Genomic DNA, 18,677 nt, shown 5'->3' on the forward strand with positions numbered 1-18,677 from the left:
TGCAGGCGCCAAGACGTAACACAACCTCTGCTACAGCACCGGCACAGGAAACCCGAGATGCCGCGCGCGCGCGCGCGCGCGTGTGTGTGTGTGTGTGTGTGTGCGTGCGTGTGTGCGTGTGCGTGTGCGTGTGTGCATGTGTGTGCGTGCATCCTTGGAATGCCAGGGGCAGGATAAGGCTGCATGTGCAGGTGTTTCAGCTTGATAGTGTGGAAATGAGATGGGACTGGAAAAGGAGGAAGGGTAGGAAAAGAGAGGAGAGAAGAAAGAAAGGGGTAAGTTCTTTGTGTATCTGATATCCCTCTGGGATCAGAGAGAGGCCACTGACCAGAGAGAGAGAGAGAGAAAGTGAGTGAGATAGAGAGATGCGGATAAGTACAAGAGGGAGATAGATACTGAAATAAAAGGATCTAACGGCAGATCTTACACACATGCAGACACACACACACACACACACACACACACACATTGAGCTATCACAGTGATGTAGTGATAGATAAAATGATGAATAAACTATGATCTTTTGAGCACTACAATGCAAACAGCTACAATGAAAAACATTTATAATCATGTTTATAATAACTCTAGCTCTTCCTCATTTCCCGTGGTGAGAGTGCCTGTCCTCATGTAACGCACATCACTGGGGTACTGCAAATGTCAGGGTGCATCATGAGCTCCATTTATCCTGACCTGGAAAGGTTGGTGAGCTCTATTCCACAAATGAAAAGCAGGGTTAAAGTTAGTTTAAGTGGATTGGCCCTCAGCTGCACCGGTGAGCCTACCTGGGATCGGGGTGATGAGGTGGCGACGGGGGGTTCCACTGTGAGGGGGAGCGCAGGGCCGGAGAACGCACTGAGGAAAATAAAAATGGAAAAGTAAAGTCGAACTAAATTGGTTATTTATGTCCTGTGAAATAAATGTGTGTACTGACCAGAGCGACTCTTCAGGATGTCATAGGCCTCCAGTTCAAAGGGCATGACCATGCTGTCAAAGCGGCCCAGCTCAGCCACAGGGATCAGCATCCTGCAGAAAAACCCAGATGAGGTCAATCCTGCCTTTGGGACATCCTTACATGAATATGTGCAAGAAACGGTAACAGTCTCACTTACACATCCGCGTCCACATCCGCATACACATACACATACACATACACAAACATCCATATACACATGCACATACGCTTACATGTACACATACACATATACATACACATGCACATACGCTTACATGTACACATACACATACACATATACATACACATACACATACACATATACATACACATACATACATATACACATGCACATACGCTTACATGTACACATACACATACAAAGTGTACTTTACATACATTTAAATGTAATTCTACACATGCATGAACACATAAACAAGCACATGCAATTTACCTTATGTCTCTGAGCAAAAGCAGTTTCTCAGGCCGGTCCAAGATTGCCAGAAGGGGACGCACTAGGTCCTCAATCACATTGTTTGACAAAAACTAAAGGATATAAAAAAGGTATATAGAAATAATTAGATAAAAAAAAATGTGTTTAGTTGTTTCGTTTCATTTCCTCTTATAAGCATAGAGGAGGGTGTCCTAAATATATATATATATATATATATGTGTGTGTGTGTGTGTGTATGTATGTGTATGTATGTGTATATATATATATATATATATATATGTATGTATGTGTATATATAAAAATCCTGAGGCTGTCACATGTACATGCATCTCTCTAAGAAGACCACTGCTCACTGATGACTTCAACTGAAACAGAGCCACTCCTCCAGAGACACCCGTTACTTATGCTGAGTGCTAGCAAAGGAGCTGATCCTTTGAAAGTGGCAGATGAGTGTGAGAGAGGGAGCAAGCGAGAGAGAGAGAGAGAGAGAGAGAGAGAGAGAGAGAGAGAGAGAGAGAGAAGGGGGATCAGATGATTGCTGATATCTGATCCTAATCATAAATGACAGGCCAAATCCGTCTTTTGTAACAGCCACCACAGACACATCTGTCGCCCGGAGAGATTCGAGCGGTGCTGCACACAATCGCCTCAAGAATTCAAGTAGCCTGGCTAATTTTCACACCAAGGGAGATGGATGTTGAACAAGTCCCGGTTCATGCTGTTGCCTCACTGATACCTCTTTGTGTCTATGTGAAGATGATTGTGGGTCGGATGGAAATTGAGAGCTAAGGCGTAAAGATTCATAGTAAATAAACATTTGATTTGAATTATGAGACTTCACTCAACAGAGAAAGTTACTCTCTTAAAACACCCACCCCAGTGACTTGAATTCATTCAAAAGTTGTTGGGCAAAACACCTCCAATATGCCATAAATCAGAAAGACATACCCTCTTTTTTTTCACCTGTGATTATACTGTGCAAAACGATTTGATGCATCCTTGATTTTCACCACATCCTGCACATTTAAAGTCTGCACCTTTTATTCTCTCCAGATCTTTGAGCGACAAGTTGACAGCAAGTCAAACATTGGAGGGGAGCATGTATAAAATGTAATCGCAGACCATTTCACATGTTCTCTCCCCCCTTTTTTTTTCTCCCCAATTTTATCCGACCAATTACCCCACTCCTCCGAGCTGACCCGGTCGCTGCTCCACCCCCTCTGCCAATTCGGGGAGGATTGCAGACTACCACATGTGTCGCCAGCCACTTCTTTTCACCTGACAGTGAGGAGTTTCGCCAGGGGGATGTAGAACGTGGCTGGATCACGCTACCCCCCCTCCGACCAGGCGCCCCGACCGACCAGAGGAGGCGCCAGTGCAGCGACCAGGACACATACCCACATCCGGCTTCCCATCCGCAGACACGGCCTGTCGGGACGCCTGACCAAGCCAAAGGTAACTGTTGTTTGTTGTAACAAACAAGTAGATTGACGATGGCATCGATATAGCTAGACCCCGTAACAGTAAAATGGGGATTCGATCTGGTGTTCCCCATGTTGGTAGGCGACAGATTAGTAAATATCAGCTTGGCAATACTTGCAGTGGGGTTCTGCTGTAGCAAAGCCAAGTGAGAAGAGAGAAAGGCAAATACATTACTGAGGTAGTCTAGCAGACCATATTATGCAGCATTAGCTACTGAATGACTCAGACGACAGCGGCTCCATAACACAACACAGTATTTGCTGAGCTTGGTGAGATTCAAAGCTTTTTCACTGCCAAATAATAAGTGTTGGCGTCTTTCCAACTGCAGCTTACGGAGAAGAAAGAGACGGATGAATGAAGAAAGAATATTGCATCTCGACTCCACATGAGAGGTGAACCCTGTGTAGTATTGTTGTGAGACATTCAGGATGCAGCGAATATAGGGGTCGTGTGTGTTGTTGTGTAGAACCTGCCTGGCGACAGTGTCTCATCACAGCGTTGACCTCATCCGGGCTCAGCAGGTTCCTGGCCATGCTCTCCACCTGCTCCACGCTCTCCGGTGGAGGCAGGGGGCTGCTGTCCCTCATCCCTGCACGGCTTTCTCTTGGGGAGCTCAAGAGCTGAAAGGAGCGACCCCTCTCCTTGTCTGACAAGTCAAAGTTAAGACTATCAAAGTTCCCACAACAACAACAAAACTGGTAGCAAGAGAAATTTGCATGCAAATAAGAGGGGATGTTGGATGCTAGTCACTTCGGCTTGCATTAAAAAACAACAAAACGCTGAAATGCACACAAAGTAGTCGTTTAAAGAGTAATTTGCAACAACAACAAAAAACTGAAAAATTCACTTGGGGAGGAACTTAGTAAATTGTTGCCTATGGTAACATTGTGCAGTTATGAAATACACAAACAAATCCTGTTTTGTCAAAGATATTCCGCTTTTTGCTCTTTAGTATCTATATTCTTTTATTCACCTGAGTTTACTAATTTATCATTTACCATGCTTGGCTTTTTCTTTTCTTTTTTTTTTGGATGGCATTTCCACAGAATAAAGATTAATTTATCTTCTAAAGGTGAAATATATAACAACATTGACATATGGGAACATACACCAATATAATATCCACATTATACTTTTTTTTACTACTTTATTAACTACCGTGGGGCAATTCTTTCTCTGCATTTAACCCATCCTAGCTGTGTAGCTAGGAGCACTAGGCAGCCACCGTGCAGTACCCGGGGACCAACTCCAGTTCGTCTTGCCATGCCTCAGTCAGGGGCACAGACAGGAGTATTAACCCACACATGCATGTCTTTTTGGAAACCGGAGCACCTGGAGGAAACCCACCGCAAACACGGGGAGAACATGCAAACGCCACACAGAGGATGACCTGGGATGACCCCCAAGGCTGGACAACCCCGGGGTTTGAACCCAGGACCTTCTTGCTGTGAGGCAACTGTGCTGCCCATTTGATTAAAATTACAAGGGACAAAAATCACTACAATTAGCATTTTAGCAAGTCAAGAAAAAGTTAAATGATACAGGCATGTTTTGATGGTAAAAACGAATCTTTGCTCGTTATGGATTGTGTTTTTCATTTTGTGGTTGATGTCTGATCAGTACTTGTTTCACCTGGACGTTAGAGAACATGTGGTCTCTGTGTACAAAGGGAGGGATTGACTGTACTGGGAGTTCATTTGACCCCCCAAAAAGTGCAATATATGATCTAATATATGATCGCATTTGCAGCTAAAGAGAAAAAATATTCTTAAAGTTGCAACATGTCAACACAAAAAAAAGAAAGAAAGAAAAACCAAACTGTGATAACAAGAGAAACTTGTGCTCGTTGGTTAAGGTGAGAATATTTAGGAACATACGTATCTAGAGATGGCGAGCCGTTGGCTAGCCTTGCTCACCTCTGTCTGCCTGGTGGGAGGGTGACTTGGAGCGAGTCTTCTCCTTGCGATCTCTCTTAAACAGAAGGTTGACAAAGGTTTTGGAGCGCTGAAGGGGGGATTTACCTTCTGCTGCACCCCTCTCCTTCTGCTGTTTCTTCTTCTTTCGCTTGTCCTCTGGAGGGACAAACGGGATGCTAGTTAGTTGATCCAGGGTGCCGGCACAGCCTCAAGGGTCAACGCCATTGTCATCAATATGGGCAAATTTCTCTGGCCACTTCTTTACTACAATACGTGAACAGTTTAGAAAGTACTCCACCGCATGTGTAGAGTCCGCACAAACTGTCACTTTAAATGTGCATTGAAGCAAACGAAATTCTTTCATTTCAAAAACTGATATAATACATACAAGAGCAAGTGGTTTTATATCATGCTTACTGCAGGTTTAGCTTGCTTTGAACTTTTCAAATCTATATTACTAAAAATTGCATAGCCAGAGTATTATGTATTTCTTTATTAGTCTGGTGAAAGCATAATTCATTAGTCTTTGCATGGTTTGATGCTCACTATTCTGGGTGATACATACACTACCGTATGAGTACAAACTGGTCATTTCTCTTGCAGTCAACCTCTGTGTTCAGTGCAGTAAATCTCCCATGGTGCGAAGTGACACAGTAATACTGATGAATTGTAGCGATGTTACCCTGGAGGACACTATGTGAAAGGCACCCTAGCTTACGTAAAAGTGGTCCAATCAACCTTGGGCATCACCCTGAGCACATACCTGTCCCTGGAGGCATGTAAGGGACGGAGAAATAGTAAAAGAAAGGCTAACAACTCACCAGCCCTGTGAAGGGCTGTAATGTACTTTCTCCATATGCTTGCTCATGTCCCATCCTCCCAGAGATATAACACGTGAGAAAACAGGGAGGCAATCGATCATGTCTCAGGATTATCTTGCCGCTCTTGGGCAGATTTTGTCTGGAGGTTAATTCAGTAACATGAAGAATACAGTGTTTGTTTACTTCCTGGGCAGACAGACGGGCTTTGGGGGTCACTTGCTGGTCAACTGACTGCTGTTTTGAAGTGGGATCTGTTAAGGGTGTATCCTATTACCATCCAACTGCAGGCACGACCTGCTGAATCAACAGAAGTGCTGAACTTGATTAAAGCTGCTATGATGAGTTTTGAATTTTTTTTTTTTTACTTTGTGCACCCCTATAGATAAAAGCGGGAGTGTTTCGCAGAAGAATGATCATTTCCTATAAGCGTTGCCTCTTGTTGCAAAGATTGACATTAACCTTCTGTTAGCATGTGCATTTTTTGAACAGAAGAAAGGGAGATGTAGTGCTGTTTTAGAAAAACAGCCATTTGCAAGATACAAAATGATGAGGTAATGTATCTCGAACTGTGGCTATGTACATCTGTCTGTGTGCCGTAAATCGTTTAGTCAGATTTCACGAGGCATCTGACTCAGAAACAAGCATGTGGCATAGTTATATCTTTTCGCTGACGGCCTCATATGCTCATGTTGGTCATATAGGGACATCAAAATGAAATGAGGCTGATAAATAATTAGTGGAAAAACTCCTCTTAGCAACTTAAAGCCAAGATCTCCATCATCATATCATGAGTCTAGAAAGGCTGGACTTCTCCACTCAGAAAGATGGGGTGGGATGGCTAATACCATCCAAAAACTGTGCCAGTTCGGAGAAACATTACCTTATGAACGACTGCTGCTTTTCTAAATCATACGAGTCAGTGCTACAATTCAACATTTCCTTCTCCGTCCCACTGTTACCAGTTCCTTACAGGCACTATTAGCCTGAAGCGCTCACCTGTCACAGTGATGTGGCTCTGAGAGCGTCTGATAGGCTTTCGTGGTCTGCTCAGAGCCATCAGCACAGCTGTCTTTGGGGAGTCTGTTGAAACTTCTTGGTCCCCAAACGACAGCGTCCTTATCCTACCTCGACCTCCTTCCCCGGTTCTTCCCATTTCCCTCGGCCCTTCCCCTTTCCCATGTATGACCGTGTCCTTCAGTAGCACTGTGGCACCTACAGTCCGACTAGTTTCTGTGGCAGCTGCCCTGCTGGCATCTGACTCATGGGGGGAGGGGTAGTCTTGGGGGTTTGGGGGTCGAGGGTCAGTCTGTATGGCAGTAGTGGTTCGCTCGACGCTGCTTGAGCGTTGGGAGCGGTTCTCTGTAGAGATGGCGACATCTACCATCTCAGAGCTGAAGATGGGAGGGAAGAGGACCTGAGAAAGACCACTGAGGGAGCTGAGAGGGGTGCCAGAAGACAACGAGGAGGCAGAGGAGTAGGAGTCAGAGCCCTGGGAGGAGGGTGCAGGGCCCCCATTGGCCACTAGCGGAGAAAAACAAAAACAAGAATGAAATTCTTCCCAAAAAAAAACAAACTTGGAAGTTTAAAAATAAGAATAACATTGCTTACTAACCCTGACCCTAACTCAAACAAAAATACATCTTATTAAATTGACCAGTTGCTATCTTTGATTACAATGCACTAAAAATGTGCACTCAAATGACCCAATACCAAAGCAACACAGTTAGAGCTGGATCATGAACACGAGGATCCAGGTCCGTTCTTAATTTCCCATCGTCACGATTATGACACACCGTCATGGTGCTGCCTGACAGCTGTTTGGCTTTGGGGAGTGGGGAATATTTTTAAATGTAACCCCAAATGGCTCTGGCACTATTGGATCCTCGCAGAACCCAAACGACCCAGATGTCAGGACATCCTCTGTTCCAGACGGATGATCTGCCTTTTGAGTACACTATGAGTTAATCCCCGGCTATTTCCGATCATGCTCGTATCAAACTGGAAACGGGGAATGGGACGCCTGCAGAGAAAATGCATTACAGGGTTTTAGTCAAAGAAGGCCACATTTGGGCAGCGTTCTGCTTTTCTGGCAAAGACTTCCGAGAAGAATCCAACAGCATGTGGCCTTGTACTGGAAGATGAGACCTGGGAATTTCAATTTCTTCGCTGTAAACCCCCCCCCCCCCCCCGGGAACCGCCTGGTCAAGTCTTTAAAAGCCATCTCTCAAACATTTAGCGCAGTGTAGCTGCACAAAGTGGCAGTGCTGTGCTGCCCAGCTTATCACATCTAAATTGTAAAATCCAATGCTGTTGGTATGTGATTATTTTGTAAAAGTCCTGTTTTGTGACAAATATCCTTTTAGAGGGGAGGACATACGTTTGTTGAGCCAGCTGTACTCTGCCACCATCTCCTTGTACGCAGGGTATCTTCCAGCTTCCTGTTGAAACCATTTAAATGTAATGGGTTGGATAACATTCACTGGGAGCATCATCATTGTTATCATCGTCATCCTGTGCACACGTCCAAGAGCTACAGATTCACAGTGTCTCTCCACAGTAGTAGAAATGTGCAATGGCTTCGAGGTAAATGTAAAATATAAGCTTGATTAAACTGTTTTTAAATGTATTCAGCCGGGATTTAACTGACTGTACAGTTGTTAAAGACAGAGAGAGAGAGAGAGAGAGAGAGAGAGAGAGAGAGAGAGAGATATTTGTGTTAGTATCACAAAACAGTAAAAAAAAGAGACATTTATGCAAGTTTAAGCAACATTCTTGACATGGAAGAGGCCTTGAAACCAGATCCTTATCCCAGTACAGAGTGTATTTAAAGTCAAACAAGTCCCTTAAGACCCCATCTAAGCTCTTCCACATAGCCCTTAGCTGAGCAGGTGTTGGGGTCTTTAGTAACCAAACCGCAGCTCCATTTTCTATGATTCTGAGCCATAAAGGGATCTAACGTAAGACTGAAGAAACACATAAAACGAGGCTTTCTGCTCATTATAACCTGATCCCTGACCGCCTTTGAATAATGAACATCGTCCCTGGCTGTTTTTCACACGTGGAACCTGAGATCAGAGGAGTAAAATGAGTACACAAGAATGTTGGACCTAAGAGGGCACACGTACTCACACACGCACACACACACACACACACGAGGAATTCGAGGGCTGGGAGCCAGCTGTCTGTTTTGCAGTGACAGCTCACTCTGTCCCACTCTGAAGAAGAAGAGCCGGGCTTGTTGAACGCACTGTGACATTCATGAACGTGTCATAGCAGTTAAAGCAGTTGTGCAAATGTTTAACACTAGCTCACAGTTTTGTCTGATGATATTTTACTCAAACCAAAAGGATATCTCGTATCTTCTCTCAGAGTCTCTACTTGCGTGTGTTGTATGCAAATAAGAGTATAGACACAAGTTAGAAGGAAACGGTTTACACACGGTCTCATTTTTACACAGTTTGGATTCACGTGTCTTGTCAGTGGATGAGGAGGCCAGTGTAGCACTCAGGTGGGGTCCAGACTGGATACCGTCATCAGATGAAATGGTTCCCACTCACCCTGATGGTCAGCATGACATGGGTGTGGCTCTTGAGGACCTCAACGGCGTTGCTGTGGGTGATATCATCAAAGCTCACCCCATTGGCTGCAAGGATCTGGTCACCCATCTTGATGCCATGCTGCTCTGCTAGCCCGCCAGGGTCCAGCCTGGACACACACACACACACACACACACACACACACACACACACACGGTCCACCTTCCAATACGGGTTTGGATTGCTCCTCCTAATAGCCTAATTTTTAAAAAAAAATGTAATTGGGTTCATACAGGATCACTATGTGATAAAATAGTTGGTAAGCGTCTTCCATTTTCCTTTATCTGATGTTGGTGCCATGTGCAGGTGTATTAATTGTACAATACGTGCAGTTAAGTGTCTTTCGAACAAGGCTTGATTCATACTTGGAGACGTATATGCCCAGGCCGAACTCTTTGCCTCCCCTGATGTTGAAGCCCAGACAGTAGTCATCTGATGTGGTGTACAGGTGGACAATTCTGCGGAGAGCACCATCAGAGCTGGCCTCCGACGGTGTGCGGCCATTCTCCTCCACTACCATTCGTCTGTGGATCAGATCCACCCTAAACATATATGGAAGTGTGTTATATTCTCTCTCTCTCTCTCTCTCTCTCTCTCTCTCTCTCTCTCTCTCTCTCTCTCTCTCTCTCTCTCTCTCTCTCTCTCTCTCTCTCTCTCTCTCTCTCTCTCTCTCTCCCTCTCCCTCTCTCTCTCTCTCTCTCTCTCTCTCTCTCTCTCTCTCTCTCTCTCTCTCTCTCTCTCTCTCTCTCTCTCTCTCTCTCTCTCTCTCTCTCTCGCTCTCTTTCTCTCTCACGCACATACAAAGGTACTCTTGTGCATGCAGATACACTGACTTGCATGTACACACAAACTTAAATACACTTCATTCCTTCTCCCAACTGAGTTCTGGCCTCCTGCGATTAATTAATCAAATAGCGGTAAAAGTCATAGCGGTAATCCATCCACTGCTGCCACATGAAACCAAAATACGTCAACATCAAGATAACCACCGGGAGCCACGCTCAAGAGAAAAGACCCGACAAAACCAAAGCCATGCAGAGGTCAGTGATGATGAATATGAGATTGCTTATCTGTGAATTACATAACAATAATCCCCATATTGCCCATTGTCTCCTATCAGCAAGTGTAACAAATTCAATAGTCGCTACTTGGTTGAGTTGTTGCATGTCACTGAATATATATTTGATGGGGAGATTAGATTTTGATTACACAGTTTTATGTTGGTGATACACTAACAGCTTCCCCATTCGCAGAAGGGTGGCAGAACCTGCAGAATGTGGTGATACTATGTCATGTGGTCTGACCATGTGGTCTTCTCCTTGGAGTACCGGATGCCGGGGACCTTGCCCACCCGTCTCACCACCACCCTCAGCCTGTTGTTGCCCGTCAGAACCTTAACGGCACTGCTCATAGTGATGCTCTCCAGACTGATCCCGTTCACCTCCACCAGTCTATCGCCCACACACAGGCCAGCCTGCTCTGGAGACACAGGGGAAACTCAGCAAACAGCCTCAAAGCAAACAAAAACATGTTCACAAAAACAAGCACAATGCCACGAGCATATACATGAACACCACGGTGCATGGGAGATAAAGGCAATGCACACACACACACACACACACACACACACACACACACACACACACACACACACACACACACATGCACCCTACTAACCTGCAGAGCTATCGTCCTCCACCTTACTGACAAATATACCAAGCCCATGCTCAGAACCTCCACGGACACTGAAGCCCAGACGCCCATCTGGACTCTTATCTACCGTCACTGTGTGAATATCTTCACTATCGTCCCCACCTACATAAACACAAACGCACATACAAAGCTGGAGAACTCATACCGACATAATTTAACCACTGCCGAATCAGGCCAGATGACATGAGACTGGCTAGGTTTAGGACTTACCATCAACAGGTGCATTGATAAGAATGACTCTGCCCATGGGTGAGGAGGACCTGCCCCTGTGTTTGTGCTGCTTCTTCTGCATATAGCGCGTGGCTGTGTAGGACCCCCCTGTCTGGCCCCCGTTGTGGAGGTGTGGGTGGCCCCCTCCCTTCGTCATCTCCCCCCAACCAGAGGGATGAGAGGGGTGAGCCATGCTGGTCGTAATGCTCCCCTTACCTTCGTCATCCAGACAAGGGGAAATGTGGATTCTTCTGTCAGGCTGTCAGGGGGGAGAAGCTTAAGCCTGGCTCTTGGTGGGCAGGAGTGATGGGAAGATGTCTACCCCAGTATTCAATGGTGCGAGGAGGAGGAGGATGAAATAGATAGGTGTATCTCCACTTAGGATGGAACAGTAAGGCCAGGTGGTACAAGAACCTGTATCACCTTCAGCTAGGTAAATTTACAGTAGCTTGATTGAAACCAGTTGCAGAAAATGAGTATGACAGGCTGTCCTAGGTTCTAGATAGAGTACCATAGATATATTAGGTCCAAAACATTGTACAGAAAAAGTTATGGTTGCATTCATATAGTCCAAACAGCAATATAACAGTCTTTGTTGCTGAAAATATTTGAAGAGGGGTCTGTGTCTGAAGTCTGGACCCTGGATATCTTAATCCCAGATGTCTGCTTTGATTCGAGAGTTGGTCCATTGGCTATTAATCTATATGGTTAAATAAAAAGATATATGACTCTCTGTTCTTCCCTTAGCTCAAGTGGTTTCTCAAGCCTTACAATGTGGTATGGCATATCTGTCCTTGGGCTCCACCTCCAAATCCATGGTTTCTGCACCTTTTGCCTTTCCACTCACCCATCAGGTAGCCAACCTGGAGTCTGGGGAGACAGTCTGCAAAATAACCAACAATGCAGGTGATTCCCCCTGTTGACAAGTAGGCCCTTGGCATGTTTAATTAAATGAATGGTTGCATTGAGAATAAGTCCGTGACGTGGACACACAAGTTGGAAAAAGAAAAGAAAAACTGCCTCTTTTCCATACAATCGCATCGATACCCAGGCACGGTGTCCTATTTCCATATGTGTGTCCAAACCCAGCTGGTTGCAGAATTATATCATGAACATTATATGAGCCCGGCTGCCCTTTGAGTCTCTACTATGTCTTGTTTCATCGAACTTTTTTTTACCTGAGTCGCTGTACCATCAGCACCGTGGACAGCACCCCATGAAACCCCGCGTATCAACTCGACCGGATTTGATCAGAAACCTACGAGAGCAGAACGAGGTTACCACTCACAAACAACATACCTTTGCTTCACTCAGAATTGGCACTTCAAATATTAATTAATACGTCATTACTTTTACGCACTCACGCGTGAAGTTTTCAGTTTGTTTTTTGTTTTTGTTTTTCTTCCTATGACTTAGATGCCCATGCAGTCAAAAACACAGTCCAAACTGAGTCCACTGCACTGAACCGTGTTCGCCGTGGTCCATTGTAGTGGTGAGTTCGGTTGCACGAAGAGTCGCTGCACAGAGTAATGGAGTTACCTGCGTCCATGCTGAGCAGGGCTGCCTCCCAGGTGGGCGTGCGCTAACCCGCCTCGCTGACACACGATTGGATACCTTGAATGTATTAGCGCCATCTCATTTGTCCCCCTTGGTGACGATTGTTTTAGTAGGTGTAAGCATTTCCACATAATCCCGGAGCCCCTGGAAGAGTGCATCAGCTCCAGATTAGTAATCGAATTAAAAAAAGAAAAAAGACAAGCATTAACATTAACACTTAACACAGGTGAAACGTCGATCTGATAGAGTTGATAATCAAAGCCTAGGCAAATATTTTCAACTAACAAATAAAAGAGCTGATCCGGGTTATTAAGTGGTCACATATGCAAATGAGGCCTACTTTTGATAGGGAAGTCGCTGCTGATTGCGCCGTTTTATTCTTCCAGTATATCCAAGCAGAGCGTTTAGTCACGTTGTTCACAAACGGGGGGTTGCGTCAGTAAATCGGTCTCATATCGCCATCTGTCGGTGAAACAAAATTTTAGCAAAAAAAGAATTGACAAAGCCAGACTATTCCCCATGAGACTGGATAGGGTAGAGACTGATCATTGCTTTTCTGGCTCATATCTATCAAATGGTACCAAGTTCCTCATCCGATATTTTGCTTAACTTTCCAGCAGGAAGGTCACCTTGATTGCTCAGATCTGTATGTACAAGACCTGTGTACAAGCCTACCTCAGAGAAGTAGGCCTGTACACAGACTTCCTCTTCTTCTTCTTTCGGCTTGTTCCGTTTTTTTCAGGAGTCGCCACGATCAAAAACTGTGAAAAGTGTAACACATTAGTACATGGTGCTGAATAATGGGGATCTCTCTAAGCAACTGGGGGAAAGTATTGTTCATAATGCACCCCTGACCTTGACTTCTTGACATCCGTCAGGGGTAAAATGTAACATATTATATAATTACAAGCAAACTTTCATTTCCAAGAAATATTCTAATCTATGATGGGGCTTTTAAACCAATCATATGCAGTCATATTTTCCACATCCATTCGGTGTACCCTGGTGAGAGTCAAGTCAAGTCAATTTTATTTGTATAGGCCCAATATCACAAATTGCATATCTGCCTCAAGGGGCTTTGCAACAGCACAACATTCTGTCCTTAGATCCTTCCATCGGATAAGGAACATTTTTTTTCTCGATGCCTTCGTTGGTTAGGTTGGTTAAGGTTAGGGTTAAGGTTAGGGTTAGAGTTTGGGTTAGCCAATCAGAAGCAGTGTAGGCGCGGATCTTCGCGAAATGCGGGTGGGAAAAATAACGCGTGCGCGTCGTAACGCACATTCTCACGGAAACCATGTGACGACACGAAGCTAGCCGAACCGATGTACGGCCTGAGATTAACGTTCAGTAACCCTGCAGTTAACCACCGTAATTGGCTACTCGACGAAAATTAACTTTTGCTTGTGTATTGAGCGACATTTTCAAATATTTCACCTTGCTGAGAATGTGACTCGGCCTCACCAATCAGAACTGTAAGGGTCAGGACCAGAGCATCTTCAAGGGGAGATTGGGTACCACAGTTTAGGAAGACTACTTTTGGTCAATCAGCATTTTCAGTAAAAGTGGTGGGCAAGTGGAATTCCCTTCCCCCTATTGTCAGAGTCAGCCAGCTTTGCTGTGTTTAAAAAGCGTCTTAAGCTTTGGTTAAAATCAGCACAAACGTGTAATCACAAATAAATGTCCTTGCTTTAATATTTTGCACATATTTTAGATTTCACTCAGGGTTTTTGTTTTACTTTTTATTCAGAGTAGTTACTATATTCTTCTTAGTCAGGAGCAGCCTAGGGTTCTGGCTGGAACCAGACCAGGTGCAACCTGACCGTAGACTGTGTGTAATTCATATTTCCTGCCATTGAATAGGCCAGATTGATTTTTATAGCTGTTGACATAGTTTAGGTCAGATTGTTATTTATTGATGTTTCAGGTCAGATTACTATTTATATTTATTGTTGCTGAATAGATGAAATCCATATTTATTATGTTGTTGTCATATAGGCCAGATTGCTATTTATATCCACTGTTTTAAATAGATCAGATTGTATTTATAACTTTTGAGATTGGTTTTCTGATGTATTGTCATGTTTTTATTTTGTCTTGATTGTTCTTTGTCTGCCTGTCCAATAGTTTTCTTATGTATTGTTATGTTTTTACTTCTGTATTAATTGTTGTTTGTTTGCCTGCCCAGGGACTGCAGATGCAAATTAGCTGCCAGCCTACTCTGGTGTAATTGTGAACCGGGCAAGAATGGCCTGTAAACTTCTTTCGATTGTTCCCGTTAGGGGTCCACTGAAAAATGGGAGCAGTTTCTCCACCACTTTATTTCGAAAATAGACGACATTAGGCTTCACATTACACTGGTGATGAGCAATCTTCCCACTTGCATTGAACCTTCCGCCAGTCTGATTCGCTTTAAGGAAATTTCTCTATTTGATTTAGAAGAGCTAATCTCCCACTTGAACTCTTCCACCTGTCAACTGGACCCTACCCCCACTAGATTTCTGAAAGAGGTATTTCACACTGTTGGCCCACAAATTCTCTCCATTATCAACTGCTCACTGTTTGTTCCCTTGTTTCAAACTAGATGGTTTGTTCCTATCTAGTTTTAAACACCCAGTAGTCCGACCTCTCCTGAAAAAGCCTACTCTCGACCCTCTTATTTTAAGCAATTTTAGACAAATTTCTAATCTATCTTTTTTATCTAAAATCTTAGAGAAGTCTGTTGCTCTTCAACTAATCACACACATGAATAATTGTAGTATTTTGAGCAATTTCAATCAGGATTCCGTACCCACCACAGCACAGAAGCAGCTCTCATTAGTTACCAGTGACTTACTGCTCATCGCTAACTCTGGTGCTTGTTAAATTTTAATTCTGCTTGACCTGAGTTCCGCTTTTGATATGGTCGACCATGACATCCTTTTAAATTGCCTGGAAAACTATGTTGACATTAAGGATACTGCCCAGGCCTCAATCCTACCTCACTAACAGATCTTTTTCTGTTATAATGGGGGAATTCTCCTCATCCTCATCCCCCCTTGCATGTGGTGTCCCCCAGGGGTCAATTCTTGGTCCATTATTATTTTCCATTTATATGTTCCCCCTGGGTCAGATCATCTGTCATCATAATATTAATTTTCACTGTTATGCGGACGACACTCAGCTTTATGTCCCACTTTATGGCAATGACACACATGATCTTTATTATGTTATGGCTTGTCTTTCCAATATTAAGTGCTGGATGTCACAAAACTTCCTCCGGCTCAATGAGTCCAAATCTGAGGTCATTTTATTTGCCCCCCCTAACCTAACTGGTGAGCTGGAAAAGAGTCTAGGGCACCTGCCCTCCAATGTTCACACTCTGCCTGCAATTTGGGTATCTTTTTTGACTCCAAGCTCTCTTTTGACACACAAATCACCAAGGTAGTACAGTCTTGCATTCTCCAAATTAAGACCATCACAAAAGTTGAAAATTTTCTTATCTCAAATGGACCTTGAAAAAAGTCATCCACACATTCATCTCATCACGTCTGGATTATTGTAACTCCCTGTATTCAGGGCTCAGTCAAAAGTCAGTCTCCCACCTCCAGCTCATCCAAAACTCAGCTGCCAAACTGTTAACAAATTCCAAGAGACATGAACACATTACTCTCTTTCTTGCAATGCTTCAGGTACAGGATTGATTTTAAACCTTTACTAATTACTTTTAAAGCCCTACATGGCCTTGCCCCTACAAATTTTACTGAGTTACTCACACCCAATTGGCCTGGCCACTGCCTACACTCCCCAGGCAGGTCCTTTTTAACTTTTCCCTCAGCCAGCCTCGTTACTAAAGGTGACTGGGGTGTTTTCTGTAAGAGTCCCACAGTTCTGGAACTCCCTACCTGAGGAAATTAGCCTAGCAAACTCACTGCCTTCTTTTAAATCACTTCTTAAAACTTACTTTTACAGGAGAGCTTTTTATTTCATAGTAAATCCATTGTTGTCCAATTTTATTTATTTGTTTATGTTTATTTTATTATTCTTCATATTGTTTATATCTTATACTTTTACATTTTTAATTCTCTATATTTTATATTTTTCTTTCATCACCTTATTTTAATTGTTTCATCATAATCCTTGTTTTATCACCTGTAATTCTCTTCGTTTTAATTATGTTCTCGTTACTTTATCCTGACCATGTTTACCTTGTTCTGTGGAGCGGATCTGGCATTAGCTGTGTCCTATATTTGTATTGTATTTTGTTGTTTTTTTTTGTTGTTGTTTGTTTTGTTTTTCTCAGTGTTCAGTGTTACAGGTATATTGCACAGGGATTTTTTCTGACATTGTATGACTGCTTTAAGTGTTCATCATAGTGATAGGTAAAAGTATTAGTTATTAACAACAACAACAACAACAACAAACCCCCCCCTCCTCCCCAAATCTTTGGTAGGCCCGCTGAGACGTGACTGCGATGAAGAAGCAGTGGCACTCACAACTTTTCAAGGCAGCAACGACGATTCCTGCTGTATTCATCGTGACTCACAGGTTTGTAAATTCCCTCACAAACAAAGTGTACTTACCCATTTTTAAAAGATAAACATGTCGTTATGATGAAACCTGAGGTTGAAACATATGTATTTAATTAAGTAAATTTATTTTTGCTAACTCCTGTCAACGCTATTCAATGAGCGGGAAGGCAAACTTTAGCTAGCAGAGACGTGATAGTCACACTCAAATAAAGGTTATAACGTTGATACAGAACGGGTTACATTAACCTTATTGTGAATATAGCGTTTTATATTGCATTTCCATTCATTTCAGAGTACTGTGTTTTGGTAGTTTGGTAACTTCATAATGTGTTACTAAGCTGTTGAGTAACTTTGCTAGCTAGTTAAGCTTAATAGCCATTATCCAAACCGCTTATCCTGCTCTCAGGGTCGCGGGGATGCTGGAGCCCATCCCAGCAAGCACTGGGCGGCCGGCGAGGAGACACCCTGGACAGGCCGCCAGGCCATCACAGGGCCAAACCCATTTTAAAAGAGCTCTTTTTTAACAACATTGAAAAAAAAATTTAATCATTTAATTTTTAAAATTCTTAAAGTGCAAATAATGTCCCAAAATGATTCCCTTACAATTGCCGAGTATTATTAAACAGCATCTAAGTAACATATCGGTGATTATCCAGACTACCAATGCAACGTTGATCAAGTCCTCTGTTGGAGCAATGACTCGTGCACCGGAAGTCATGAAAACTCAGAACAGTCACTGAAACGCCCTGACCTGAAAATACAGCTTCAACAAAAAGAGCAACCACTGCCTGCCACTATCTGTTCCATTTCCACTGAATTGCAAGGATTCAGATTGTTGAAATATCCACTGCAATTACGTGCGTCCAAAAGTAACAGTTTACAGCATTATCCCTATAGTTTTTCAATTTGTATGAATTAGAAAAGCTTAATATGAGAAATGAAAACGTTACATACAGTACATCAACCTGACCTTGCAAGGCTGTATTGTATGCATTACAGGCAGGTTAAATGCATATTTTGTTGCATATTGCTTTCTTGCACTGTTCTATACTCTTTATTATCAATACAGTCTTCTGGGGGAGGCCTTATCATATGACCATGAAACATGTTTTTCTTTGCTGAAAACTGTTGTAAAATGGCTGTTTAAAACCGTTTTTTGCTCCCCCGGACCCCGCTACAGAGTTTTGTCTTGTCCCCCCCCCCCCATATAAACTCTCTCCTACGCCCTTGAGTACAATAATTTAATAGTGTAGCGAATTCGGGGGACAACGCAACCACAGGAACTGCCGCGGCTGGGAAGCGAACCCGCACCGCCCGCACCGCAGGAAGCATCGCTAACCGCTCGACTAAATGGCCATGCGCGCGAGCCAGCGGCCAGCGTGTCTTGTTATCCATGCACGTTACAATAGTATTATAACATAATAACAATGGCATATTACATATAATCAATACAAATATAATAATGTCG

At 43.5% G+C, this 18,677-nt stretch overlaps 1 protein-coding gene across 1 annotated transcript in view; it reads right to left on the reverse strand.

Moving 5' to 3' along the window:
- LOC130122515 (PDZ domain-containing protein 7-like) overlaps nucleotides 1–11,337 on the reverse strand; it is a 15,794-nt gene extending 4,457 nt beyond the window's left edge. Inside the window, 13 exon segments of the mRNA XM_056291447.1 lie at nucleotides 783–828; nucleotides 830–852; nucleotides 932–1,023; nucleotides 1,407–1,498; nucleotides 3,362–3,534; nucleotides 4,805–4,960; nucleotides 6,622–7,146; nucleotides 8,003–8,063; nucleotides 9,183–9,330; nucleotides 9,587–9,763; nucleotides 10,526–10,700; nucleotides 10,899–11,036; nucleotides 11,145–11,337. Of these exon segments, the coding sequence (XP_056147422.1) occupies nucleotides 783–828; nucleotides 830–852; nucleotides 932–1,023; nucleotides 1,407–1,498; nucleotides 3,362–3,534; nucleotides 4,805–4,960; nucleotides 6,622–7,146; nucleotides 8,003–8,063; nucleotides 9,183–9,330; nucleotides 9,587–9,763; nucleotides 10,526–10,700; nucleotides 10,899–11,036; nucleotides 11,145–11,337 (1,999 nt within the window).
- Nucleotides 11,338–18,677: the final 7,340 nt, after the last annotated feature.

The sequence above is a fragment of the Lampris incognitus genome, chromosome 13 (genome assembly GCF_029633865.1).
Source record: "Lampris incognitus isolate fLamInc1 chromosome 13, fLamInc1.hap2, whole genome shotgun sequence".
NCBI lineage: Eukaryota > Metazoa > Chordata > Actinopteri > Lampriformes > Lampridae > Lampris > Lampris incognitus.